Below are 27979 nucleotides of genomic sequence, written 5' to 3'. Positions count from 1 at the left end.
GAGATACTTACTGCCGAGGGCTTATCCACCACTATGCCGGCCAAGAGCTGAGATTGTGGTCCAGCTGTCATGAGGTCAAATCGGTTCTGCTCTCTTATCTGATATATATAAAAAAAAAAAAAAAAAAAAAAAAGGTTTCCGATATCAAAAGTTTGTACATTTCCCTTATGTATAATGCATAAGGTGTAACACTTAACTAATTTACTGGAAACCCTGTCAGCATAAACTGCAGCCCATTAATACTTATGTATAGAAAATGCAACTTCCATAAATCACCACTTTGCGATTATCACAGCAAATGAATGCTGGGGTTTTTGGAAGCCTTCTGGGAGCCCTATTAATCAGTTTAAGCTGGACTGAGCAAAAATCAAAGCTGTTACGACATTACTAGCACAGGAGTTCCAAAATGAATGAAATAAAAAATACTTCAGCTGTAAAACGGTGATGTTCTCACCTTGTTTCTCTTTGCCAGCACTTCGATGGGGTTTGTGTTTAATGGAACAAATTGATTGGGATCTTCAATTTTGATGGGAGTGCCGCTGCTGGATTTAGTGCAGTCATCTGCCTTCATCCACTACGAAGTGAACAACATTTGAAACATGTAGTCTGGGGTCACAATGCATTTGTTATTGCAGTTCCAGGCAAGTTAGGACTTGGGATTTTTTTTTTTTATTATTATTATTTTTTTTTTTTAAAGATCTTGAAATACAAAAAGACCCACTCATTTAGTAGCTAAAACACATACACAACTGTACAATCTAAACAGCCAGATAGAATTAGGAACTGGAATGCCTTTTATTTTATTAATTTATTTATTTTTACAATACAATTGGCTCTGATATTTTCTAGGAAAACAAAAAACTGTGTTTCTGTGTTTGCAATTTTATTTCTATCCTCCAGGTGGCAGTCTCAGACAACATGATTTATTTCAGTGGCCTTTTTTCCTTCAAGGCCAGATTCAGAGGTACACACACATATATATATATATATATATATATAAGCTTATTCGGTTCTCATGCCTACCACCATATTCCTGCCCTGAGAATTCCAAAAAAAAAAAACAACACACTTTGTCACTTTATTAGTGTTGTTGAACTTGACCGCACAAAGGTTTTTAACTGAAGGGAAAATAATATTATTTTAAATCGAATGCTTATGTAATTATTATTTACTTATTTATTTTTAAACTCCTCTCATCCTTGCTCAGTTTGGGAAGTGAAGCGTCAGCAAGCTTCACAACGACACTCCCTGTAACGGCATCCCTTAATAGGAGATCCTTGCTATCACTGGTTGTTTCAAGTGCCGAGAGAGAGAGAGAGAGAGAGAGAGAGAGAGAGAGAGAGAGAGAGAAAGAAAGAAAGAAAGAAAGAAAGGAGAGAGAGAGATACTGTATTCTGTGTGTGTGCAGTTGAGAACAGATGTACACACATATCAGCAGCAGTGGAAAGCTCCAGTGATGATGCTACATCCAGGTTCCACTCACTGTTATCTTATTCCTGGGACTGCTCTCCCTGTTGTGGGGCTCCTCTGCCACGTTCACCTTCATGTAGGTATTGGGAGAGTTGAGCCAGCGTGTTTTTTCACGCTGCTGTTTCTGTGCCAGGAAGTTGAGAGCGGAGCGTGGCGCTGCGCTGTCCTCATCGAACAGGAAGCCAGTGGAGGTGGCAGGGATCTCTACGTCGCTCTTGTGCCTGGGCTTCTCTCTAATGATGGGGTGTCTGTAGGCATAGCCCGTCCTGTAGCCCTGGATGATACACAACAGAAAAGCGCCTTCACTTCAGTCATATGGCTTGCTTGCAATTCTCTTGCGTGTAGAAAAATGTTGAAGGCTCCGCAATGAATAGATCCATTAATATTTCATCAAGACCTTCTTTTCATATTTGACTGAAAGGGTTTCCCAAGAAAGCAGGATAAGACAATCATGATGTATTCATTTTTATTTTACACATGGTGGCTTGTCAGGGGATAACTGAGAATATATACAGTACACATACATATCTGATAGATAGAGACAGTTATTTTCACCAGCTAATTGTAACACACACTGGGGTCTCTCTAATTGATCTAAATAGTAGTTGCTCTGTCTACCATGGTTATGAAAATCAAACATCTAAAGGTCATTAGAGTCTCTATTGTATTTCTGTCTGTAAAAAATATGTTTAATGCCAGTTAGGGTCACATTTGATTGATTTAAACAACTGACTGCAGTTTAGATCAATTAGATATACCCCAATAGCTCACACTCAATTTCAATTGCAAAGTTAAAATTAAATTAAACAATTTTACAGCTATGGATGCTGCTAGAATAATAACAGATAGCAGTGTCTACAGAACAATATAAAATCATCCACCAGACATTCTCAGAACAAAGCTCTGTAGTCTGGAAGACAGGATGAGAGTTCCAAATACGTAGGATATTCCAGACAGGCGCTTACAGAAAACACAAGAAAAACAATGTGTTGGCTGAACGATTTGGCAGAGCCTGCTGTATAGCAATTTGATAACCCTGATAAAGTTCTTGTATGATGTAAAATCATTCTTAAATCATTTTTTAAAAGCCAAACATTTTTTTTCTGCAAAGCCGCTTTTTTTTGTTTGTTTTGTTTTCCATGTCACACTCACCAGGTTATCCAGCATCCTCATGAGTGACTCAAACTCCAGTTCTCCCACTTTCCATTTCTGCTGGGTGCCCATGCTAACCCCCCCCACCGCCACTCCCTGAGTGACAGCCTTGTACTTCTCCAAGTCCAGGACAATCAGGTTTTCCACTCCCCCGGAACACGACAATGCATTTACCTTCAAAAAAAAAAAAAATCATGGTAATGTATAGCTTTGTAACGTGGCGTGTTGGTTTATTCACAATTGTTAGAGGGGTTGCATCCAAGGGGATGTTTTTCTTTTTATTATTATTTTTAAATAGAAGTCTTGCCCAAACCCAAACCTCATGCCAACAAAACATTACAGAACAAACCGGTTTAAAAGCCAAAAAGAGCTTTTAAACAAGCAACACAAACCGTAGCCGTCAGGACAAGTATTTGATGAGTCACGCTTTTTTGAATACGAGTAAAATGCGTCTTCCGTTTCTGATGGGCTGTGACCGTAAAGGATTCTTGCTCCGACTAGGTACAATAATGCTGTTTGCAGGGGGTTGATACCTTCATAGATAAAACTTCAGCTGCAATTGAAGCCACTTGCTTACCAGATGTGTTCTTGCCAGTAGGTGTAAGATAAAACCGTCAGGGCTGGACAAGTCTAATGCAACACATTAATATTTCATACCGTCTACACACAGTGTCATTACAACAACGAAAAAAAGATGAACATGGTTCACACTGCTGACCTGTTGTACGAAATAACAAGACTGTGAAAGAAATTAGAGTCGTTTAAAAAGCGCTTACTGGAGCCGACACAAGCCTAGATTCATGGTGTGCAGCACTGTAGACAAGCCCACCTTCCTAAACATCTAACATCAAACTGATGAGAAAAGTACCCGACACAGAACCAGTTCTGATGCATAAATAAAGCATGGGTACAAAGCGTTTCAGCCCGCACCATCTAGGAATGTTATTCTACACCTTAAGTGTTTGGATTTAATAGGCTTGAACAGATTCGTAGCAGATTTGTAGGCCTGTACCGGGGAGAACACATTTCAAGTACAAGCCTCAGGACACAGCTTCCACAGCTTTTAAGAATGGAAAAAAAGAGCTCATTGTTATTGTAGGGTTTGTGACGGGACAAAATTGTCTGTTTTAAAACTTGATATTAAAACAGATTAGAACTGGCACTACATCACAGAAGTCAACTGCGGTGCAGATTTAAGGTTTAGGTTTAAAAAAAATTCAAAATAAAATAAAAAAAGGAAACCCTGCAACTCGCAGATCAAAAAAACCACATTACTGGCTAAAAAAAACATTTTAAAAAAACAACGTTTCGGCTTAGCATTTCCTTGGTCTGCTGGGTGACATTACCAGCTAGTTACCAAACAAAACAGTGGTGCTGATTTCGTTCTGCACCCATCAGCTGATCTGCACTTTTTATAATTGGTGCAAATTGTGAATCTACAAGCTGCTAACTATCGTCAAGGGGTAACTTGCCAATGAGTAATCTTACCTGGATTTCACAGGCTAACTGGGCAGTGTAAATGTAATGAAAGGCCTCCTCTATCGTTTCCCCGAGAGCGACCACACCATGGTTTCTCAGTACCAGCACCTGGGAACAGAAGGGAGGAATAGTTCAGAGACTGTGAAAACACACTACTGTACTAATGTAAAATAAATCAATATTATGGGTTTCAGAAAATATCAAAGCTCATCAATAATGTAGAAGGGTAAAAAAATCTATCCTTACAATACAATACAAATTTAGTAGTACCTTGCAAGATGGACCCAGAGCTTTTTGGAGCTCAACTTTCTCTTCCGATTCATCAAGGCACCCTTGGTAATTGAAGTAGGCAATATCACCAAGAATGAGTGCCTCTTGGGAGATGGGGAGGATGCCACACTTCATAGATGAAACCTACATGGAAGTGAAAAAGCACAGCATTAGCCACATCATTTTACTGTACGAAAGGCTGTTCAATACATTCTGCAAGTCACTTCATATGATAACCCAGCACCATTTCCCCAGTTACTGCACAGAAATAGAAACACAAAGAAAATGTGTTTGTCTTATACATTGCTTGCATGTCAGCAAGCTATTGTTTAAATTCTTTCTTTTGCCCGACACTTCAGCATTAATGAAAGAGCTGTATTAAAAGCAGTGGTTGGCAGTACTTACGGCTGCAGCTGCAGGTGTGTGGAGATGTACGATGCATCTGGAGTCCGGGCGCATCGAGTAGATAGCAGAGTGGGGGCTGAACCCAGCATGGTCAATGCTCAGGTTTGTACAACCCTGATCCACAACGTCCCCAATAATGTTCACCTTCACCTGGGGAGAGAAAAGGGAGAGTTGCTGCATGTACGAGATGTTTTATTGTATAATGTGTGCTTCATTTCATATGTTTTGAATGTTAACTGATTCAGGTTTATTTTTATGCATTTAACGTACCTTACTATTTCAACTTTGTGTCCAAGAGTTTATAGTAATGTACTGTATTGTATAATGGACAGTATAGTACAATGATAGAATCCATCCGTTTTGCCCATCAGACAAAACACTCTCGCATCAACAGACATGACATCTAATTGCCCTTGACCTGTATTTGTGGCTCTCTTAACATTGTCTAAACTCCATTATCCAACAGCTATTTTTAGGCTATATCAATACTATAACTGCTGTAGTATTCAACTTCAAAACATTTTGGGTTAATAATTAAGTGACACAGGACAACACAGCTCTCCAAGGTTTGTTTGTCTAGTTTTAGTTTTTTTTAGTGCTTACTTGAACGTACCATTACGTCAATGGCCTCTACACACCAGACGCAATGCGACAAGCGAATGTGTTGTACGACACACCGCTCCATGCCAAAAAAAATAAAACATGTATTTTTGATACAATCCGTTCACACTGCTTGCGATGCAACGAGCGACACTAAAGCGATGCCAAAAAAAAGGATTGGTGTCTATTTTTGCGATTTTGTGAAACAGCTTCCCATGCGCTCATTCAGTAAACAATGGCGGTAGAAAAGATCATTCTTGCAGTATCAAAATACCTGGAGCTGTATAATAACTGACACAAAAAGACTTTCCTGGGAACTGGATATAGCTGGTGTGTATGATTCGTCTACCATTACTGAAATAAGTATTCTGAAAAGCTATTCTACATATGTATTCTCTGTATAACAAGATTATCATACGTGTGATTTTTTTCAGCTGATGATACAATCAGAGGAAAGTCGCCTATGACATCGCTAGCACCAGTCACCACTAGTGTAAAAGGTAGTGTCCCAGTGAAAGTACCATTTTATCACAGGACCAATTGCATCACGTCCGGTGTGCGAGACCTTTAACCAAATAATTATTCTCTACTCTTAAAATACCCCTAAAAAACATTAATCTCAAAAAACATTGTGTCAGTTTTTCATTTAGACTACAAGGAGGATCAACACAAATTATTTTTATTTAACAATAGGATTACAAGTATTCAAGAGGTTAAGAGATACACGCTGACACTAACTTATAGTGTAAAAAAAACACAAGGAAATCAAAACTTCGGAGATCAGCCTACAGTATCTATTAAGATTTATTTTAGTTTATAGTTTCCTCTAAATAACAAGTACTCTCCACCTTTAAAGTCGCTTGTTTAATATGGTCACAGCTTTACAGGACTTTTAAAACATGGAAAAGGCTGACATGTTTTGATGGCGGTTACTCTGTAAACACAGCTGGTATTGATTACCGATTAGCTCAATCCAAAATGCTCCCATGAAGTCATTTCCTCACACAGGGTTTGTAATAGCAGGTTACAACAAATACTGCTGGCAAGCTACATGTGTTCTGAGTAAGAAGGAAAACAGCAACCCTAGCAGGTTTTTGGGAGGGGTCTGAATAAAAACCATGACAATTCCCCCATGCTTTTAATGTAGAATATTCCTATCTCTAAATCAATGTTATATCCAGTGCTGGAGACTCCAGGCTTCCACACAAACTAATCTAATGCGTTGCATGTTTGCTTTAAGAAAAAAAAACAAAATAAAACAGGTTTACAGCTCGACTGTTTTCCTCAGCAGTAATGTGTCACTATACCTAAAGTTCAGTGTTTTCTTACTTAGTTTACGGCTAGTATAACCATAATTACTATTTTAGTTTTTTTGTTGTTGCAATCAACCACTTGCAGATTATATAGCACTTTAATGATGTAGTATTAAATGTGGGTTTTCAAAACACCTGTACAAAAGGTATGTTTTCTGGCAACTGAAAGGACATACCGTAAAACTTCAAATAATTGCCGGTTCTCAAATAATCGCCTGTCTCAAATACAAGCCAGGTCTGCTGGCAAATATTGTAAATAAATGCTGGGTCTCTACCATTGCCATTGAAGCTGAGGAAGCTGAGGAGGAGCTTGAGTGTAATGAACTGCTAATAAGTGACAGCGAGGAAAGTGACTCTCAGGATTAATAAATAATAATAGAAAACGTAATTTAAGGTAGGCCTACATGTAATGCATAGCATAGCCTACGCACCTGTGTTTTGATATCTACAGGGCTGTCTTTTAGTGGATTTAACTGTTATTATTATTATTATTATTAACAACAACAATGGTAGATCTAATTCCGTTTTTAAATACAAATTCGTACTTCTACGTGCTCATTTTCCAATGTTTTGCATACCGTATCCTTGTTAACCAGTGCATACAAAAAGACCGTAATACTTACGCTTTATACTTGAGGTTGTACAATACAAATGTCATTTTGTTATAAAACAAAACTGTTACTTAGTTCCCACTGACACACAACCTTTTAACAAAGTTGCTGGAATGTTTAAATTGAGTTACAATGTTGCTACAAGGTTGTGTGTTAGCGGCTTCTCAATGACCACTTGATGCATGTGAAACTAGTGATCGAATATAAACGCGGGTCTGCTGGCAAAAACTGTAAATAAACGTTGGAGGCGTTTAATTGAAGTTTTATGGTACTTTACAATCCACTTGTTCTGTTGGACATACACACATACAGACAGCACAGAGAACAACAGACTAAAACTCAAATCCATGCCACCCAGCCACCTGTTCTGTTGTACATGTATAAAACACTCCTGGTATCAGAGCTACAACCGTTCATGCAAAGGTCTGCGGTGACACCTAGCACAGTTCCTTCTTTTTAATGACTTAGTCCTACTGTACCTACCAGGTTTGAAGCTGTGGCTTCAGCAAAGGACAGCCCTCTGGGAATAATGAGGACATGGTCTTGTTCTTTGCTGACCCTCACCTGGCACAGATGATAAGAAAAAAAACAACAATGAAGCCATGCTGGATAATATATCATGGGGTTTATTTTATTTGGGGAAAAAATGCAAGGTTTAGCTGAAATGTATCTTATATATATATATATATATATATATATATATATATATATATATAAAAGATACATTTCAGCTAAACCTTGCATATATATATATATATATATATTTTGTTTTGTTTAAATGCCTATGGATTCTTTGTAGCAGGCCAAAGCTGCCTGTGCTTATGTGCAAGATGGGATTTGTGATAATAACTTTTCAAATACTTGTTACTGCAGCGCTGCAGGGCAAATATTCATTTCTGCTCACGTGGAATTACTTTTGCAGCAGCATCCAGTGTGTTTGATCTTAATAATACCACCAATAAAAATCAAACCATGAGGCAATATGTAAAGAAGATACACACACCCTTCTGTCTTGAAGAGTTATGGTTTTCATTCACCTTAGCACGTGATTTCAAAGTGTGCAGGTGGTGGGCAAGAAAACTACTGCAGGTAGAATGGACTTCTATTCTACTCGGCTCACAATCAATCACAAGGCTATAATAGTTGTATTTGCCATACAGGTGATGAATCAACCTGGTTTGGAGCTGTTTTGACAGGCTTTAGCTTTAGACATTGAAGATGTGGAGGTCCTGAAACCCAAAGCATACAGTACACCGAGTCTCGACACGACTGGCTCCCTGTATAATAAAGTGAGGCACATACTGTAATGTAGGAGCTGGCTAGGTGAGCCCAGCCGAAGAGGTCCACCAGTCTGTACAAGCTGGCCAGTTTACACCGAGTCAGCTTCTCTCCTTTCACAAACGCGGAGGATTCCATTCCATGCAGGTCGTTGATGGGCGTGACCATTCCAAGGCCTAAATGAGACACAATTAACACTTTCACTTTGTAAATCAACTTGGGAGGCAGGCGGGCACATAATCCGCCCCAAACGATACAGAGCTGAAGAGCTGGAACTGTCCGTGTTTACCTAAGCTTCTGTTACCTAAACGTTCATGCATTCTATAAACGGGTTTCTTTACAAACCCTGACTACCTTACCTGAGGTGACTTTGGATAGTCCTAGATTAGTGCTAATAAAAGGTCTGTGAAACCAGATAAAAATGCTCAATTAAACTGAGCTCACATCGAATACATTCTGTAGGGTATTCATTATTACTAGAAGACTTCTCATCGAAATGTTACTCGTTTCTTTTTATTGCTATAAATATTACAACTTGAGTGTTTTCTAGTTACTGTAGTTACAGTTCCTATCAAAGTCTTTATTTGCAAAAATAGTAACCTTAGTAACCAAATACTGTACTAGGAGTTTGATTATCTGCAATATTTTAGCACAACAACAACCGTCAGTGTAAGACTTACACAGGGCACACAATCACATGAGCTTTATTTTTCAGTAGATAAAGCATTGTTATTTTGACCTCTCATGTCTGTGGGCTGAACAGCCATGGAGGCAGCTCTATGTGAACTGCTGCCCGTTCTAGCGGATAGCAAGTGCCACAGCTGCCTTTGATTGTTGGTGTGGCACTGCAATTAAAAAACAGCAGAGAGGTGTTGCCCCACTGATTACACAGCTTGTGTGTGCTCTTTACAGATACAAAAGTAGTAGAGAAGAGGTCCTAGTGGAAAAAAGCTATTTAAAACAATAGTAATTGCTAGGTATGTGGTCCCAGCTTTATATGCTACTGCTCGTTTTAAATTATATAAAGAATACAACCTCAGGTTTGTGAAATAATCCAAGCAAACAAGACTTCAAACACACCGTCACAACGACTGTGAAATTGGTGGGTTTATTATTTATCAGCTAAAATGTTGTGTAGCTTACATTTTCTGTTAGTAAAATTGTATGAAGTGACACAGATGGCAATCACTTTGAATGACAGTTATGGTAAACAGACCAATTGGAAGTGGCAGAGGGAAAGAGAGCCGGGATTAGTTGAGACAGCCTCTCCAGTACAGAATGCAGGGACAGTGCATTTCATCAGGCTGGCTGGACAGCTTGTTTTATCACACTCAGCAGTTTATGCAGGTCTCCCTGTAAGTGCCTCTGGTTCAGGGGCCAAAGGGACATGGAACCTGATTACAGTACTGAATTACCAACGGAATAGAAATCACTTGTTCATTAAAACATCAGCAGCAAATGCATAATTTAAAAAATGTAATTCACAATCCATAAAAGCTGATATGAATGAAATCTACATAGTTCAGGAACAGGAAAGGGAAAGAGATCAATATTATTTATGTTAATGAACAGGATGCTTATGTTTCTAAATAATTTTAGGTTGAAATGCAAAAGTAACTTCTAAATACATTTTATGTTTTTTTTTATTTTTTCACTGTACATAATTTGATGATATTATGTTGTTTTGCAATTTGTAGGTTTCTTAATTTTTTTTTTTACAAGGGCTCCTAAAATTAAATTTAGGAGCACACTGAAAAAATTTAGGAGCACACACACAAAGACTGTATATTTGTATATTAATATACACAATGAACATTTTTTTCAACTTTGTGCATGACAAAATGGGGAACAGTTACATATTTTTCATATACCATATATATTCATGTTCATCAAATAATGAATAACTAAATCAAAACATTTACCATAAGTATTCTCTTTTTTTACAAAGCAAAAAGTAGGCTAAATATATTAAAGTAAATAGTAAATCCAGTAAATCTAATATATCAAATAAAATGAATACAGACAAATTCTCCACACTTTTAACACTCGTTTTAAAATCATTAACAGAGACCACTTATGCTTCCTGTTTTTCCTCCCTGATCTCCTTTTTCCTTCCTCTCTCCCTTCCCCACACAGTATTACTTTGAACGTTTTCAAATGAGCGCCTGTTGTATCGATGAGACAGAAGTTGTAGTAGGGATATGTAGTTTTTAGTGCGTTGTTGCAATGGGCAACAGACACTAATAAACTACATTCCCAGAGTGCATTGCGAGTAAACTGAATCGTGATTTAACAGTTTTTTTTTTTTTTTTTTTTTTTTTTTTTTTTTTTTTTAAACAGGCTCACACATTCAGTGGAGGAGCATAACTGACTTCAGGTGCTGTGGTGGAGCATCCATGAGTAAAACATCTCGCCCTTGCGGTTTTAAATAACACACTGAGATAGGCGCACGTGTGCTCTTAACGTCTTTACGAGCACCAGAGAATTTTTAGGAGCATATGCTCCCAAAAACGGGCACTGTAGAGCCCTGACAATACACTCTAGTACTTACTGAGGGGAGAGGTGGAGAATCCTGCCATCGAGCTGGTCATTATTAAGTCTGCTATCTGCCGCAATGCCAGAAGCCCTGTGGGGTTGTTTCCCTTCTTCATCTGTTCTTGAATTAGGCCTTCTAGTTCATCTTTGAAGGCCTGGATTTAAAAAAAAATAAAATAAAAAAATAAGAGAAACATCAATGGTTAATAATATGAACTTTGGTATAGTTAAAAAATGTTTCTTTGAACTGTATCAAACAGACCGAAAAAGGAATTGCCGGAAAGACATTAACTTTCTATTGCTCATGAAACAGTTGTTGAAATGTGTTTATATTGAAGGTAAACTCCATGGTATGACTCCAACCCCTTTCCCTGCAGGTCACAACAGTTCTCAAACAAATTACAAAAATAACGACAACCAGTAGTCTTAGCAAAATCCATCACCCCTGTTCATTCATTTGTGGCTATTTTGAATCCTGCTTCAGCTGTTACCTTTATAACTGATCAAACAACCTATAAAATATACCCCTCTGCATTACAAGACCAGGCGTTTCTACATCTACAGTATGTACTGTACTTCCTGAAGTTATGCAATACACTAACGTTGCTTAGCAACTCAACATTTTTCTCAGCACTACAATTCAAGTGTGAAATACTGTATCTCAATCACTTAAACTACCATGTTTGAGAATTTAATACTGCACATGCTATTCACACACACACACACACCTTGGATATAACAGAAACAAGAAATGCTTTGAGAAGTATAATTCAAATCCACCTACAAGATTACATTACTTTTATATTTTTATTTAACTTAACCTATGACAGGTTGGGAAAACAAAGCCAGTCAGCATGAAAGAAATTACCAGGAAAGTTTTGACATTTAAAAGGGAACTAAAAACCCTCCTAGACAATCCAATTTACTGGAAATATAACAATAAAGAACGCTTAAACTGTGCATAGCTGTGAAAACCTCAGGGAGGTGTCCTGGTGTGAGTCTTGCTCAAGAGGTCCATCAGGATATAGTACTGCTGTAATCAGAACAGTGCCAGAGGTTTCCCAATACCTCTCATTTCAGAAACTCTTTTGCAATAAAAAGACAGCTTTACAGCTTCCTCCCAGACCCATTTTGCTACAATATAAAAAGCAACAGCAGTCAGTATCACTCCTCCAGGTTTAACCACTTCCAGCACTTTGCAAGATGAAACAATGTTTCACCACATTCTAAATTCCCACCCACTTAGTATTCTCTTCTCTCCGTCTCACCAGGACAGCAGCATCTGTCAAACTCCAACTCCATTTAGGCAAATACCTGCATTTCTGTGTTGGACATCCTTTTCAAGCTTATCAATTTATACCCAGAAGGTGCTGTAACTCCTCTATCCATTCAAACGTGTTTCTCCTCTTAATGGTACTGGTTACTAGCCAACATTCCCTCACATTTAACAGTTGCCATGGTAACGCATGGTACAGCAAAGCTCAACTCTGATACACAGGGTCAGAGGTAAATGAACATATTCTTTTTTGTTGTATTTTGTGGTTTAAAAATTGAAAGTGAAATGCAATAGTACTCCCAAGAAATGATCTGCTTTATAACTAAGGTTTAGTCAGGTGAGGTAATCTTTTGGAGCTATTTAGGTTTAGTAAAACACCTGTCAATTTCCAGAGATTACTTCTATGCTGTACAAAAAAAATGACTTTAACGAGGATATCACAGTGTATTTAGAGTTCTTTAAGCAATCATTCGGACATGTGCAAAGCCAGCTTTACAAGAAAAACCAGAAGATTTAAACAACCTACCAGTAAAATGATGCCAGCAAGGTATTTTTTCAGACAGTCCAAAGGCCATAACTACTGTACAGTATATCAGAAAAATTAGTGCAATTATGACATTGCAGGTCTGTATTGCATTGTTCAATTAGAAAATAACTTTCATATGTTCAATAAGTAAATGAAATATCTGTTCATATAAAAAATATTAAATGTGTGTGCGGGAGGTGGGTGGGGGATGGGGAGAGAATGCATAATTGAATATACTGCTACTTTTCCTTAATTATGTTAAAATCACTGGAAACATTAAGAAGTGCATGTGGGTACATTTCCTAACTGCAAAGCCCAACTCTTACTTGGCCTTCACAACACAAGCTTCACTTTGCACAAGTTAACATGAAAAATATTTTATTGAGAATGTTACTTGTCATCCTCATGCTTTCTTATGCAATGATGTTGACTATTAGACCTGGTCCTAGTGAACCAGACCTAGTCCAGTTAGTGGGGACATTACTGCCATTCACAGATCCTTCTGGACCAATACTGATAGGCAAACAAAGCTCTTTAAAACTATGACATGAGTGACTGACCGTAGGCAAGCTGCTCACCTACATATGATTTTATCAGAAAGACATGCACATCAAGTTCACTGCTAAATGAGAGTTCAAGGTCACCAACAGTATGACTGAAGTTTATATGATGGGCACATCAAAAAGAAAAGTGGGTCATATTATTGGAGATCACAAGACAGAACCAGAGGTGTATTAACGGGTTGTGTGCACTTTCGAGAAATGACCTAGGGTAGTTAGGCCCCTGGCATGCTGCAGACAGACAGCCTTGTTAAATATATTACTATGTCCTAATAACTCATGCAGACACACATGACGGCAAACACTTGTTCTTTCAGCTGGCCAAACCTAACTGTTTCTGCCTCTTCATGACTGCTGCCGATTTATTTCAATCACAAGCCAGAACTGATGTTGTTTTACAGCTCTTCATAGGGCAACATGGTTACTGTTCCAACCCAAGCTTGTACTACTTAAATACCTACAACATAACCACTTACAATTACAAAGCAAGCCTAATCATCATGGGTGGCCAAACAAGTTAAAACTATTTGAAACCTTTAATTACCTTAAGATCATGGTTAGCTGTTTTTATATTAAAGGTACAATAAAAACAACTAAATAAAACCCATTAGCCAGTGAAAACTGGATATCACCTGATGGCAGTCTGAATATTGTATTATGCTCCACTGTCCAAATAATAAAAGTGATAAACTGCAGCACGAATGGCACACCAAAAGTTTTTTTATAAATTTATAAACGTGGTTTATTTTCAGACTGTAAAATCTGCATGAACTTTAACAGTCCATCGCAGAGTTTAGCTCAGGATAACTTTGATGCTGCCCGGACCTTGGTCACAAGGCAGACTTTCTGCTACTTCCACCACACAGCAGCCTGAGAACAAAGTCACAATGCAAACTGCCCCCCCCCCCTTCCCCCTTTCTTCTTCTTTTCCTTTGTTAGTGTGAAATTCCACAGCACACCAGATAAAGCACAACGTACCGGACTCTGCAGTATCTGAGTGACTCTCTTCTTCTGATCCATCATGTTCAAGTCTTGCCTCAGGTCCGGAGACATGTTCCTTGCACGGAGGTATTCTGGGTCATTTTCGTCGATCCGGTCGAAGTATCTGTCTTTGTGGCCCATGCTGGGTGGGGGAGGGGTAGTCACCACCCCCTGAATAGCATCTGCACTCATGTTTCACTGCTGTGCTCTGATGTGTATCTTCACCTGAAACACAAAGAGACCGGGACAGTAAGAGTGACTGACGGCCATGCAGCGAGCGATTCTGACAGCACACATGTATACAACTTTTAAATGCATATTCTATTAAGGGATGTCTGAGTGACTGGGTATAAAGTTGAGTCATTATAAAAAGAAAATGTATATCTTATGGTTTTCAGTGCATGCATGTTACTGTATACAAATATAGTACACTTCCATCCACCTAAAAAAAAAAGTGTGATACGATTTAAAGCAATTTGTGATTTACATGTTCAGCTTTCTTCTAAATCATCTACTGTATTTGCTCAACAAAAAATAAATCTGAAATTTGTACACTGAAAAAAAAAAAAAAAAAAAAAAGACAAAAGATGGTCACTTTTTTCCTCTGAAGTCCAAACAAAATGCAATACACAGTGTATTAATCAACACAAAAAAGACCAAAATAAAACAAGCTTGTTGAAAGTGAATGGAATTCGAAAGAAGCTGTAGAACACACAGTACTGATTAGGTAGAAAGTGCAGTTCAAATGTATAATTTCTCCCACAAATGTATAATGCCATTTCAAAAATTCTATGCAGAGGAAGAAATGTGCAGATTTACAGGCATTGACAGTATTACAACTCATGAAACCTGATGAACAGAAACCCTGCCCAGTTCTTATCACATCCCTAATCCAAATCGGAGCCATGCTGAGGAGAAGGATGAGGATACAGGGACGCTGCCTTCCTCACTCTGCAGCAGGGAATCACAGCCTGGTGTTTGGGAGATTGCATCTGGTTTCACATGATCATACCGAGACTACAGAGATGCTCTGCAAGACGTCATTATCCAGGTTCCACTACTCTTCAGGATTAGAGGTTGGCAGCAAAACCCTGGGGTCTGCCAGATGGTGCCTCACAAGACCGGTCCCTCAAAAGGCTATGAAGCTTAATCTATAACGGTTTACTTTAATTTCTATCAACCGTGTCAACCTCTCTTGCTTCTGAGGATGTCGGAAGTAAGTAGTGTGGCTCAGTGGTTTGAGCAGGTGTCTGGAAGAAAGTAGAACCAGGCTTTACATACAAGCTTCTCAACTGACTGACAAACTGCTTGTGTGACTTCTGTAACCAGCCGTAACTTTTGTTAACAAGCCACACAGCACTACAGTACAAAACATCTCTGCTGGATGTCTTGAGCAAACGTGAATTAAAAAACAGCAAGAAACAACTGGCTGCTAGGCCAATGGTACATGGCTGTCAGTGACTGTGGAGGGGCCTTCTGTACCACACCAACCAAGACCTGAGAATTACATTTGAATCTCTCCAAAAACACAATGCCAAAATAACTTGGGCAATGAAATACTGTTAGCCTCTGGCATTGCAGAAACTCTGTTTCTTCTGAAGTGCTGTGATCAGTTCTGCCGCTGAGCCGACTGTGATCATAGTAAAAAAGAAAGACAGGTACCAGATTCTTCTTTAGTTGCAGAGCTAGGTCAGATGTGATCTAGGATACAGTAAATGTAACTGTAACTGCTTCATACCAGTAGTGATCTAAGTAAACTATTACTGATGGTGCCTTTTTTTAACTCCCAGATTTTGGAAAAACTAACACGAGAGCCAACTTGGGTTGTCTATTGCCATGACTACTCTGACAAGGCTGACTGTTAACCAGACGTGACCTTCCCTCAGCCAATCAGAGACCAGCTTTCATTTCTTAACATTTAACCAACAAAACTTAACCACCAGCTACCTGCTAAGAAAGCTTTTTATTTCCTAGGATCTGTGATTACAAACTGCTGTACTGTAGGTCACTGGAAGATATATTAGAAAGATGTTTCACAAAGGAAATATATTCACGACACTCAATAAATCACTACTAAAAGATACACATTTCACCAAAATGGGATAAGACCGACTGACAGCCACCTGATTATATCCCCTTATCCAATCAATGACCAAAGAATGTCTTCATCCCAATTGGAGAGGTTCTCAAGATGCAAGTAAAGCTGAGGGAACACAAAGATACTTTTGCACAAACAGTGGCTTGAAACCTGGTTCCAGGAGACCTAGTTTGAGGCAACTTTGCAGTATCAAACTCCAAGCTCCCCCTGGTGTGCCATGCAGTGGCCTGAAACCTAGTGGCCTGAAACCTAGTCTCCTGACACCAAGTTCATACCACAAAGTCGCTTCATGTTCCCTCAGCCTAAAACTAAACAGTATGACACGCAGTACATTGCTGGGGATAGACATTCCAAGTTAGCTTGATAAAAACAAGGGAAACACCACATGCATGTACAATTAACAGAGTATCACTTACTCAATTTTCCATGAACAAGTGACATAAATAGATTTGAAAAGGAGTCTGCAGATTCTACACTGTTCACATCTCTTTTACTTGATAGCTCAAACTCTTAGTGTTCTCATGAGCTCCAAGGTGCACCCAATTTGGTCACATATGCGACAAAAAAATGTTCTTGGTGCGATCATCAATTTTATTATAGGAAATTATACTATATGCAACCAATGCTTTTCACAACCTCAAACATAGCAGCTATTAGGAGCGTTGCATCTTAGTTCTGATCTTGTTCTAGTATTATCCAAACAGCTGTAGTCATTTGTTATTGTACTGTACAATTGACGGCATTTTCTGTTTTTGTTTTTTGGTGCCACTTCTGTTACGTGCACGTGTCACCAAAAGGCTAAAGGCAAAATTAAATATCTACAATACTTAAGGCACTGTTGAAAGTGTATTGCATAAGCGAGGGAGGGGCGTGAACAATGAAAACTTCATGCAGGACACTACTAAAAAAGTTACATAAAAATGTCTCTAGCTATTATCCTCATTTAGAAATAAGGCAAAACCAGTTATTGCATGCAACCATAACAAAACACCCTGTCTTTCCCATTCACAGTGCCTTTAACAAGACTCTTCCTTATTGTAAATCACATACTAATAACAGTCTCCTCAATAATCAAATACCAGCAAGAAGACCCAATCGAACACTAGATACCCCTCGTGGAAAGGTTAACACACTTTACACATTTCAGGAGACCAGACTGTATTTATTGTACACATGACAGTATGTTACAACAATTTATTTGGGGTCCAGCTGAAGTTATGAATAACAAAAACAAACATTAGGACATGTAGTAAAAGCAGGGTTAGGCTCCTCCAGATTTATTAAGTAGTGATGTGTAAATAAATAAATGGTAAATAATAACCTATATATGACACAGGTTTTAGTCAACTACTGTGTGACACACATTTAAAGCAGCAAGCAAACACTCACATATTTCAGCAAGAGATTCTAACCTACACACTTTAGAACGATACAAGAAGAATCAGGTTTAATCCATTCAGATCAACCGCCACACATAACATGTATGCAGACTACCTTGGCAAGATTATTAGATTCAGATTTACATTCCACATGATTAATTAGTCACCTTTAAATTATCTCCTCTTGTTTCAGGAAGTTGAGGAAGCAGCTGAAGAGAACAAAAACTAAACATATCTTCCAGTCCTTTCCAGTAAACAGAACACCAGCCCCCTTCTACGACCCTGTCCTGTGAAATCCTATTTTAAAGTGAGTGTGCCTGGGCACCGAGTTCCAGCCCTGAGAGTGATGACACGCCCTGTTGTGCTATAGTCCCTGGACGTGAGATTTCAACAGCTGTGTGTGTGTCTGTGTGTGTGAAGCTGAGGGCCACGTGATCTGCATAATTAAACTACTGCTGGGACAGAACAGCAGCTATTGGACCTGGCTACTATAAAACAGAATTTTACAAGAAGTCACATTTTGTCAAAGATTCTAATTAAAGATAAATGCATTTCACAGAATGACTTAATAGAAAGCCTCAAGATTATTATACTACTACTACAACTATTATTATTGCAAATATGTAATTACATATATTCTAATATAATTGTTCCTGTCATGAAGATAAAGATTAATTTACTAAGAATTACAGAGCTGTTTCTGTTGTACAGTGGCAGGTTAGTCACTTACTGGAACTTAAAATAAAAGTATGTATTTTATATTCAGTTCAGCCACTGCACAGCGAGATGCTGCTGATTAAGGACACAAGGTTACACCCATACTGTATACTCTCTTGCTTCAGTGATTGCCCCCACTTCCTGTGTGATCACACAGTGCTACAAAGAAAAACACGCTTCCCATCCTGACGTTGTACAATTGCTTTTAATAGTGACACTTATATGCTACTGATAAGATAGCAAAGCAGTAAGCATCCTGCACTGTATCCATTATAAACAATAGCCTTGCCTCTTTCCCAGCCAAGGTACAAACAAAACATGTCTATAAAAGAATCTAAAACATTGTCATATAAAAGTGAAATATACAACTTGAGTACAAAACTCATTAACTATGAATATAATTAAAGCATCCTATAAAATCGGGTTTTATATACAGAGCTCGACATACTGTAGTGTGCTGGATTAGTAAAATCAACTCAGGCAGTGCATTTCCTAGACAGACATGCATCCTAGCAAAGAGAATTGTTTTCAATCAACTTCTGATCTTGGATTATTTTTGCTCATTAATTAGAAGTATTTGCGTTACATCATAGGACAGATGATCAATACCAACAATCCTAAACCAAACCCAATCCCAATCCCATACTGTACTTGTTTTTCTCCAATCTATGGAGCAGATAACAATCCCTGACATTATTTGCAGTTTATTTCCATCTGTGAATAGATAAATTGGAATAGGTAAATTACATCAATATTTAATCAGAAATACTCTAATCTGCATCAGTTTCATTGAACTTTAATGAATTCATTCACAGCAGCTGAATTCAATTAGTGAAGAGAAAGTTAGCAGGGGGCCGAGCACCCACTTAGATAAATGGAAGGCTGGTCTGTAATGTTCAGACATAAGAAAGAAATGTTATGCTTGTAAATTAGTCTTCTTTAAAAGTAAATACAAATGCGGGCAGAAACAAGAAAAGACCTTAGTAGCGCAGTGGAACAGGTCACAGCTACTGTGCATCAGTGCGTTTATATTAATTAAAGCCAACGATGTTGGAGAGGGTCTTAAGGTCTTAATGGTTAAATGTATATGTATACTTAATGCAATTACACATTCTACATGACCCCAAGTAATTTTACCATATACTATACTTTAAAAAAAAAAAACACAAAAAAACAAACAAAAAAAAGTACATGGTGAAGTGGTTAAATGATCTTAAGAGTAAACAAATTACAGTATCATATAAGGTAGACAAGAGAGATGCAGTCTTTTTAATACAAATGTTATGAATGTATTAGCTTGCTCTATGTAACTGGTTTATTGAAACCTGTGACACTGCCATGAAGACCACTGGCACTCACTTTACAGTGTGTGCTGTAGAGTGATGTCTCAGCATTGCTCCACTGCACCATCTCCAGCTGGCACAACACAGCAGCATCAGGGTCCTTTTTCACACACAAGCACCATGTGCACAGGACATGATATCCAGGTTCAGGCCATCCCAGTTTAAGAAACTGAATTTATATAAAAAGCCATATGATGGCACAAAGCCAAGCTGGTTCTGTTTCAGCACCTGCTCTGTCTTGATTTACATGGAGCCAATTTGTGTAAAATTCCGCCTGGTATTTGTTAAGAAATGTATTCAAGACTATTTGACTGCGTTAAAACAAGGCACCCAAACCCAGAACCTGCCAAAAATGTACCAACGTGATGCATGATGAAGACATATGAATCAGATCAATTTAAACCATTTAGGTGATAAGTAAAAATGAGTTTAAATGTGGGGAATAAAATGAAAACAAATAGTGTTCCACAAGTTCAATGCACACTGCACCAAGCCCCCACAAGTTCAATGCACACTGCACCAAGCCCCCACAAGTTCAATGCACACTGCACCAAGCCCCCACAAGTTCAATGCACACTGCACCAAGCCCCCACAAGTTCAATGCACACTGCACCAAGCCCCCACAAGTTCAATGCACACTGCACCAAGCCCCCACAAGTTCAATGCACACTGCACCAAGCCCCCACAAGTTCAATGCACACTGCACCAAGCCCCCACAAGTTCAATGCACACTGCTCAAGTCTCCACGTTGTAAGAGTTGTTCATTCACGCAGTAAATCCAATCCAATACCGCCCCCCCCCCCCCCCCCCAAAGAAAAGTATTCACTCCATAACCCGTAAACATCATCTGAACATCAGCCTGCAATGGTCAGTAATCCAGTTAGACAAGCCAAACATGAGATCAGAACATCTACTGCCAGTAGTTATATATTTTGTTAGATTTTTTCCATTATTTCCCAAGCTTCAGTTCACATTTTGGAATGAACCGTAACTTAATCGTGGGGGGGGGGGGGGGGGGGGGCATAACTGAGGCGATGCACACATTTTGGAATGCAAACATTTGACCTAATTATTTTGGGTTCCGGTAATCAGATTAATAAAAATTAGTTGCGTAACCTTTTCCATTGTTTTTATTAAGCAAAAGAGGAGGCCAGCCTGCTTTTCTCCTTTTATTCTTTCTGGAACTGGTTTTCACAGCCAGGGCGAGTCTATACCAGACCTTTTTATGTAGGACTCCCACTCTGACACTTTCTTTTTTTTTATTTTTTTTTTATTGTTTTATATATTTATAAACATTTACTCCAGTTACAGTATTTGTACAGGGAAAAAATAACTAGCAATGTTTACAAAAAACACCACTGGTGGTCTTCGTCTAAGCCTTTGTTTACCTTTCAAGAAAGCAATATTGGTTTTAGAGACTGGAGTTACTCAGCTGTGTCCTGACTAAGAAAGATTATCTTTATAAACAAAATCCTAGGAAAAAAAAAACAGAACAACTTTGGTTAAGTAACCCTAATACCTACTCTGAGTTACTGTGAATCATACGAGAGCTAAAGGAAGTAGGATTTAAAGAGGATGACCTGTAGAAAAACACATGTGCAATTCAATGTGAAGAAAATCAACAAGAGCAGGAAATGAGAAATAAGTAATTATGAATTTGATGGTTCATGGACAATTTAAAATCAAACATCTGGTGAATATTAGAACCACACAAATGTAAAACTATATCTTAGAAACACTAAATACATGTTTGTATGTTGAACATGGGCTTCATGCAGTACAATAAACACCTAGGATAAAACTGCTGCACAATATGCATGACCTCACTTTCAACCTGTCTTCAGCACATCCCATGCATTGTCAATAACTGCTGCACAATATGCATGACCTCACTTTCAACCTGTTTTCAGCACATCCCATGCAATGTCAATACCTGAGCCTCCAAAGAAATGCCCTTACTGTAGAGCCTCTCTCAGTTCAGACAGAGCAGCAAAACAATAGCTGCTTGAATTATTATTTACTGAAGTTTCGCAATTCTCATTTCCTGCCTGATGAAACACAGTACGGAGTCAAAAGTTCAACCTTGGAACCAAATTATGACAATTATAACCCTTTAAGGTAGAGCTGAGGAAAGGCTTTAAAAAATGAAGACAGATCCATTTTCTCACCAATTATTATTTAATATGTCTAAAATAAATTACCAACAATTCATTAAGATTGGGTTATTTTATATGCATTCTGGAACCAAAAAATGTGAAAAGTCAAAATTCAGGGCAATGCATTTTAAGACCAATACATATTACAATATGTGTTCTTAACTAGTATTTGTGGTCTGAAAAATATCGCTGTACATTGAATTTTGTTTTGTTGACTTTTGGAAAGATGTACCTCATTTGTTTTTGCATACACATCCAATAAATAAATAAATATCTTGCATGTTTTCTGGAGAAATTTGAAGATATAAAAAATTATATGCAGTAAAAAGCACTCGTGAGTAAGGGTCAGTCAGCACAGTTACTTCCTAAAAGAAATCAGTTTTTATTAATTCAAAAATGGTTCTCTATGTCTGTCACTCATAGTTACTCTGTTTCAGAAGCAGTGTTAGCCCATTCAGCCCATCATTTTTTACCACTTTCTACACTTGCATGCAGCACATTTCGTGTTGACATTGTAGTAGGATTTCTGAGAACTGCCTGCTGTAGAGTGGTGTTTTTTTGCATATACGGTATGATTGCTCATTGTGATCACTTCAACTTCCTCTGCTGGTACATGTGTGGGCCAGAAAGTTTTTATAAAACGGGATTAATATTAAAAAACATTTGGAAGGAAACTTTCCTTTCACTCTGGACGCTGACATCTTCAGAAGTGCCGGAAATGATACAAAACATGACGCCAAAGATATGCAAATTAGCAAAACGGTAATGATTTTTGTCACGCACACGTGACCTTTCCTTAGCCCTACCTTAACCGCGAATGCCAACTGACGCAATTATTTCCAGATCACATTTACTTACTGTAGCAGTACAAACTACGGACACAACTTAAACTACCAATCCTTTATTGCAACTTCATGTTTTCTGAGGTAAAAGACTTGAGGTGCGATTATCTTTACAACAACCCATTCGAGGCTGAAACACAGAATTTAACAGAGCTCTACCTAGAACATGTGGTCATGTGCGGTCTGGTTACAGTCAGTGGGGTTTCCGTGGCTTTTGGGAGGGAGCAAAGTTATGGCAGAGCTGTTGTTTCCAACTGTATTGCACAAAGGACCAAAATCAGCAATCTTAGCCATGTCCTGATTAAGTGTCCTGGATAGACCCTGGACCATTCTAGGCCACTCAGGGCATTAGAAAAGAATTACAAGACAAAGTTGATTTAATTGAATTAATCCATGCCAGCTCCACTTAGTTCTTTGATCGACTGATTTAAGCAAACTGGATGGCCCCACCAAGATTCAATGCACGGCTATGCACTTTTGCAGACGTTGGAAAAACGTAGTGGAACCTGATTGGATGAATATAAAACATATTTTGTCATTAGTAGTCAGCTCTACCATAGACAACAGGGTATACTGCCTCTTCTGCAGTAGCAAGGACAAGTGAAGGGGTCAAGTCTGCACATATTGTAACAGTTGCAAAGCATATGACAACAATTAAAGCATTCCTTGTGTGTAAAGTGCATATCAAATTATGCTCTCCATCTAGGAAAGCTGTGTCCACACTACCTCTGCTGTGATTTACAAAGTTTAACCCTTGGGTATTCCAGATACGAGCCAGGAGAATATTGTCTCAGGAAGCACAATCAAAGCAATCGTGATAATTGATTTGAAAAGTTGATACTGTTAGATTAACTGTTAAATATTGTACATATAAATTTATTATTACTGTGTTGTAACTGTTGCTTGCCTGCGTGTGTGCATCACAATTGTGAACCCCTGCTCTGACTAATGTAGTCCATTACTTTACACTTGAAAAAATGGAAATGAGATCTCACTGTGAGGTCTACAATTCTATTGAACTACTGTACTGCAAGCAAGGACATGTCTGCAATTGTGGGCAGTCTAAAACTACACAGCACAGTTCTAGTATAAACATAATCTGTTCAATATAAATACACACTTTTACAATTGATAAAATCCACAGTAAAAGCTGCTCAAGCATTTTTTTCCATTGTAGTTTGCAGTAGTTTTACTAGTTGAATTTCCCGTGCTCTAGCAAAGACATCAAAGCCTACAGGACAAGAAGAAAGAAAATATTTAAAAAAAACTAAAAAAAAAAAAAATTGAAAAGAAAAAAAAAAGTACTTTGCACCTCCCACTAAACATACCGTACAGTACTATTATAGATTACATTGCAGAAGGAAGCCACACTATTCTTTCATCTCCTGTCCAATAGAAGCATGTATATAAATTGGGCTTTCATTTAGCTTTTGTTCCACATTGGTGCCACTCGTAACTACACAGAACAAGATTACCTTGCAATCCTAGCAATAGAAAACTGTTACTAAAATAATAATAATAATAATAATAATAATAATAATAATAATAATAATAATAATAATAATAATAATAATACTGGAAGTATTGTACTGAAAAATGAAATAAGGGTACATACACTAAGACAGAGACAGAAAGAGTATGATCATTCAAGAATAAAGTTCACATAATTTATACTTTCCTGATTATTAAATGTTTTTAGGTTATCGAAAATATGTTAATACAAGGTTTTAAAAGATAATTACCAGTAAACTACTGTACAGAGTCTGTCAATACAGCCAAAGAAACTCTGGTTAAAAGTACAAGAACTCAAACAAGAGTAATGAAAATTGACTCTTTCCAAAACCTTTGACAATTCTTGACAGCAAAAATAATTATTTTGACAGGCCACTAATCTTACTGCAATTATGTTTTTTAATGAGCAGCCTACCAATACAGATTCTAGCAGTCCCCACCATGTAGACCTAAACAACACGTTAGCTAGGAAAACTCTGCACACAATGGGAGTCTGAGACACAGAGACGGTTTGTTTTATTGTAAACAGGACTTTTAGGACACAAGCCAAACTCTCAAGTCCCTTGACCTTTGCATCTGCATTTGGGCGGTCAAAGAACAAAATGCCATCATTTCTTTCATACTGTATTTATTAACAATTGTGACATTTGAAAATGTTAGCACTGTAAACTTAAAAGGACAACTTAGAATGGCTATGAAATATTAGAGTTATCTAAATGAATGTAAAAGATCTCCCAGAAACATGTCTAAACACTAAGTACATCAGGTACACCAGAGTGCAACTATTAACATGTACCCCTGCAACACTCTCCGGTAAATGAAGAACACATTAGTTAAGATACATGGTGCGATATTTCTAACCCATATCAAGCTGCCCTTTCACCCTTACTTAAAACAGCTTTTCTACACGGATGTATCTATCAACACTACTGTTCATAAGTTTGGAATCAACAAATGAATACAAGAGAATTGAGGATGGGGCATTTATTGAACCTTTTGCGCCACTCCAGACTCCTTGCTCACTACATAGCTTGGTAACCCTAAACAGATATCATTTTCCCCTCTTTGAATATAGGCCAAAGATAAATCAGTTAAAAATAAAAAAATAAAATAATAAAAAAAAATAATAATAATAATTGGATGTTTATTACAAATGTGATGAAAAGAATAGCTGACACTATCATCACTGTTCATTATAGGGAGAACTCTCCAAAATGACAGCTTTAGAAGTCAGACTGACATACTGCAACAGGTAATCTGTAACCAGTTTATAGTAGTTTTGTAGCATGCAGTGTGATTCTTTGGAGCAGAAACTTTAGTATTACCTCATTGTGTTTGTTACATTTATGCTCATTAAACTTATAAATTACACCTTGCGTTTTGTTTTTGCCAACACCACTGGTGCACATGCCAAACACGACAATATCCTACTAAACCACTTCACACAGGCCAGCAAGTTTAGAATGTTTTTGTCTACCCTGAAATTTAACATTAGCTCTCTCTGAAACAATTAACTTGTTTTTATCTTCTATACCAAAGCTCATTTTAAAAGTACAAACCTTGCAAGATTTGGTTATAAATAATATTTTGGATGTCCCTTCTCAGTCCCGTCAGTCCAGTTAATGTCTCTGACATAACCACACAATGCACTGCAGACATCCATAGTCCATAGTCAAATGATTTCCTTTTGTCCCTAAATGCTGGCACCAATGCCTCATTCCATCGCAAGCATCACAGATTAAAGCCAAATTTTCTTTTGAGAATGGAAAGAACTGCTTAACCAGAACACAGGACTTTCCAAATGACTTTCAAAATGTCTAAAGCTTGAAAACCCTTAAGTAAAACTTTTGTTATATTAAAATCACAAGCAGTTTTAAATAAAAGAAGCATATTTTCTGTACCAAGCTCATTGGTACAGTATGTGGTCAATTAGTGCATCTAATGCTTTAGAAAACAAATATGGAACACTGTGTTCTAATTGTGCATAAAAGTGTTCTCAACAGAAATCTTGAAGGAAAATGTTAACGAACATCTACATGTGAAATGACAACAGCTATTAATTTTCCTATTACCCAGTTTTTCTCCTCTGGTCCCAATTTAGGAGACATTTGGCCTGCCCCACAATGGCCCCTGATGGGACAGACTGTGATGACAGTAACACTGGCTGCCAATACCTGCTGGCTGAGACAGCGCTGACAATAGTTATGTTAGTTCAAGCAGAGAGATTCCCACTGAAATATATCATAGCCATTAACTTTTTGATGCACAGAGTTTGTACAGGTTCTTGGTTAATTTCAATCTTAACATGCCGCTGTGGCTGACAGTTATAAGAAGGTACTGGGGTATTGTGTTTGCACTGTGGACCCTGAGAAAGACACACTAGAATCCTGCATTCATTTACTTAACAATTCCAGGAAATTGTATGGCGTCAAAAAGGCTGGCTCAATTCAGGACATATGTTTGATTTCATGAAATGCATAACTTGTTCACTTCAAACACTGACCCCTTTAGCTATAACATCTGCTCCACAGTCAAGTATGAGAGGTTCCCTTGGAAACTTCGAGTAAACATTCAGATACTATAGAGCAATTCCTTAGAGAAACATCATTATAAAACAAAACATTAACAGAACAAGTCGGCACAATGTTATCAAGGCATATTAGTTGCAAATATTGCTAAACAGCAAGTTCTGCTTTCTAAGCTGTGTGTGTCAGATGTCTTTAATACACAAAGCCCATTACTCCCAGCTAGTATTAAATTCTAGTTTGTTTTTGTTTTTAAACACTTCATTGTCGTTGTGCTCTACATCAAATTCTAATGTAAACATATTTACTGACCCCAGTTGGTCCATTAAAAAAGGTTTCTTAACATTGCTACAGGTCAAGAACACCAGCACCTTTTGATGGAAACAAACATACCTCCAGTACACCCAACAGTTGTCTTTCCTAACCATGAACTTGACCTAGTCACTCCAGCAATGTGCCCCATATAAAACTGTTTACTATTTTAATGAGTGCTTTGGGATATATCCTGCTGGTTTCCCAATGGCCATGTTCAGCTTCATAAGTTTTTAGTAAAAGCCTGACGAATAACCCCAGTTTCTTTATGTGGCAGTCAGTACTGATAAAAGCCCAAACAAAAAAAAAGCTACTTATTTAAACCAACCAAAATAGATGTTCCAAATATAAAATGGTGCACAGGGTAAAGTATACCAAAAACCTAAAGTCTTTACATAATATAACACGTTCTCATAACACAGAAGTGTCCAGGACCAGGTTTTCAAAGTGAGTTTTACATAATTTGAAACAGAAATGGGGTCCTAATAAAAACACTGCTGCTTGGAGCGAAGGGAGGATCATATGATCAATCTTGAATAGAGAACCATAGGAAAGCGAAGGGAGAATCAAATGATCAATCTTGAGTAGAGAACCATAGGAAAGCAAAGGGAGAATCATATGATCAATCTTGAGTAGAGA

The 27979-nt window shown here is 37.9% G+C and overlaps 1 protein-coding gene across 11 annotated transcripts in view; it reads right to left on the bottom strand.

The window, feature by feature from the left end:
- Positions 1–27979, bottom strand: part of LOC117418065 (gamma-adducin-like) — a 73375-nt gene that overhangs the window by 6336 nt on the left and 39060 nt on the right. For 10 of the 11 annotated variants that reach the window (XM_058985288.1, XM_058985286.1, XM_058985289.1 and 7 more), the window contains 11 exons: positions 14454–14681; positions 11130–11268; positions 8603–8754; positions 7784–7864; positions 4777–4926; positions 4372–4515; positions 4111–4209; positions 2623–2796; positions 1484–1744; positions 455–574; positions 12–98 (listed from right to left, as the gene is read on the bottom strand). In XM_058985288.1, the coding sequence (XP_058841271.1) occupies positions 12–98; positions 455–574; positions 1484–1744; positions 2623–2796; positions 4111–4209; positions 4372–4515; positions 4777–4926; positions 7784–7864; positions 8603–8754; positions 11130–11268; positions 14454–14648 (1602 nt within the window). In that variant the 5' untranslated portion in view covers positions 14649–14681. Of the gene's footprint in view, positions 1–11; positions 99–454; positions 575–1483; positions 1745–2622; positions 2797–4110; positions 4210–4371; positions 4516–4776; positions 4927–7783; positions 7865–8602; positions 8755–11129; positions 11269–14453; positions 14682–18100; positions 18238–27979 lie in introns of those variants that run through there. The other variant, XM_034030633.3, reaches the window with a different exon arrangement.

Source organism: Acipenser ruthenus, chromosome 13 (genome assembly GCF_902713425.1).
Source record: "Acipenser ruthenus chromosome 13, fAciRut3.2 maternal haplotype, whole genome shotgun sequence".
Classification (NCBI taxonomy): Eukaryota; Metazoa; Chordata; class Actinopteri; order Acipenseriformes; family Acipenseridae; genus Acipenser; species Acipenser ruthenus.
This window is presented reverse-complemented; position numbering and strand designations above follow the sequence as displayed.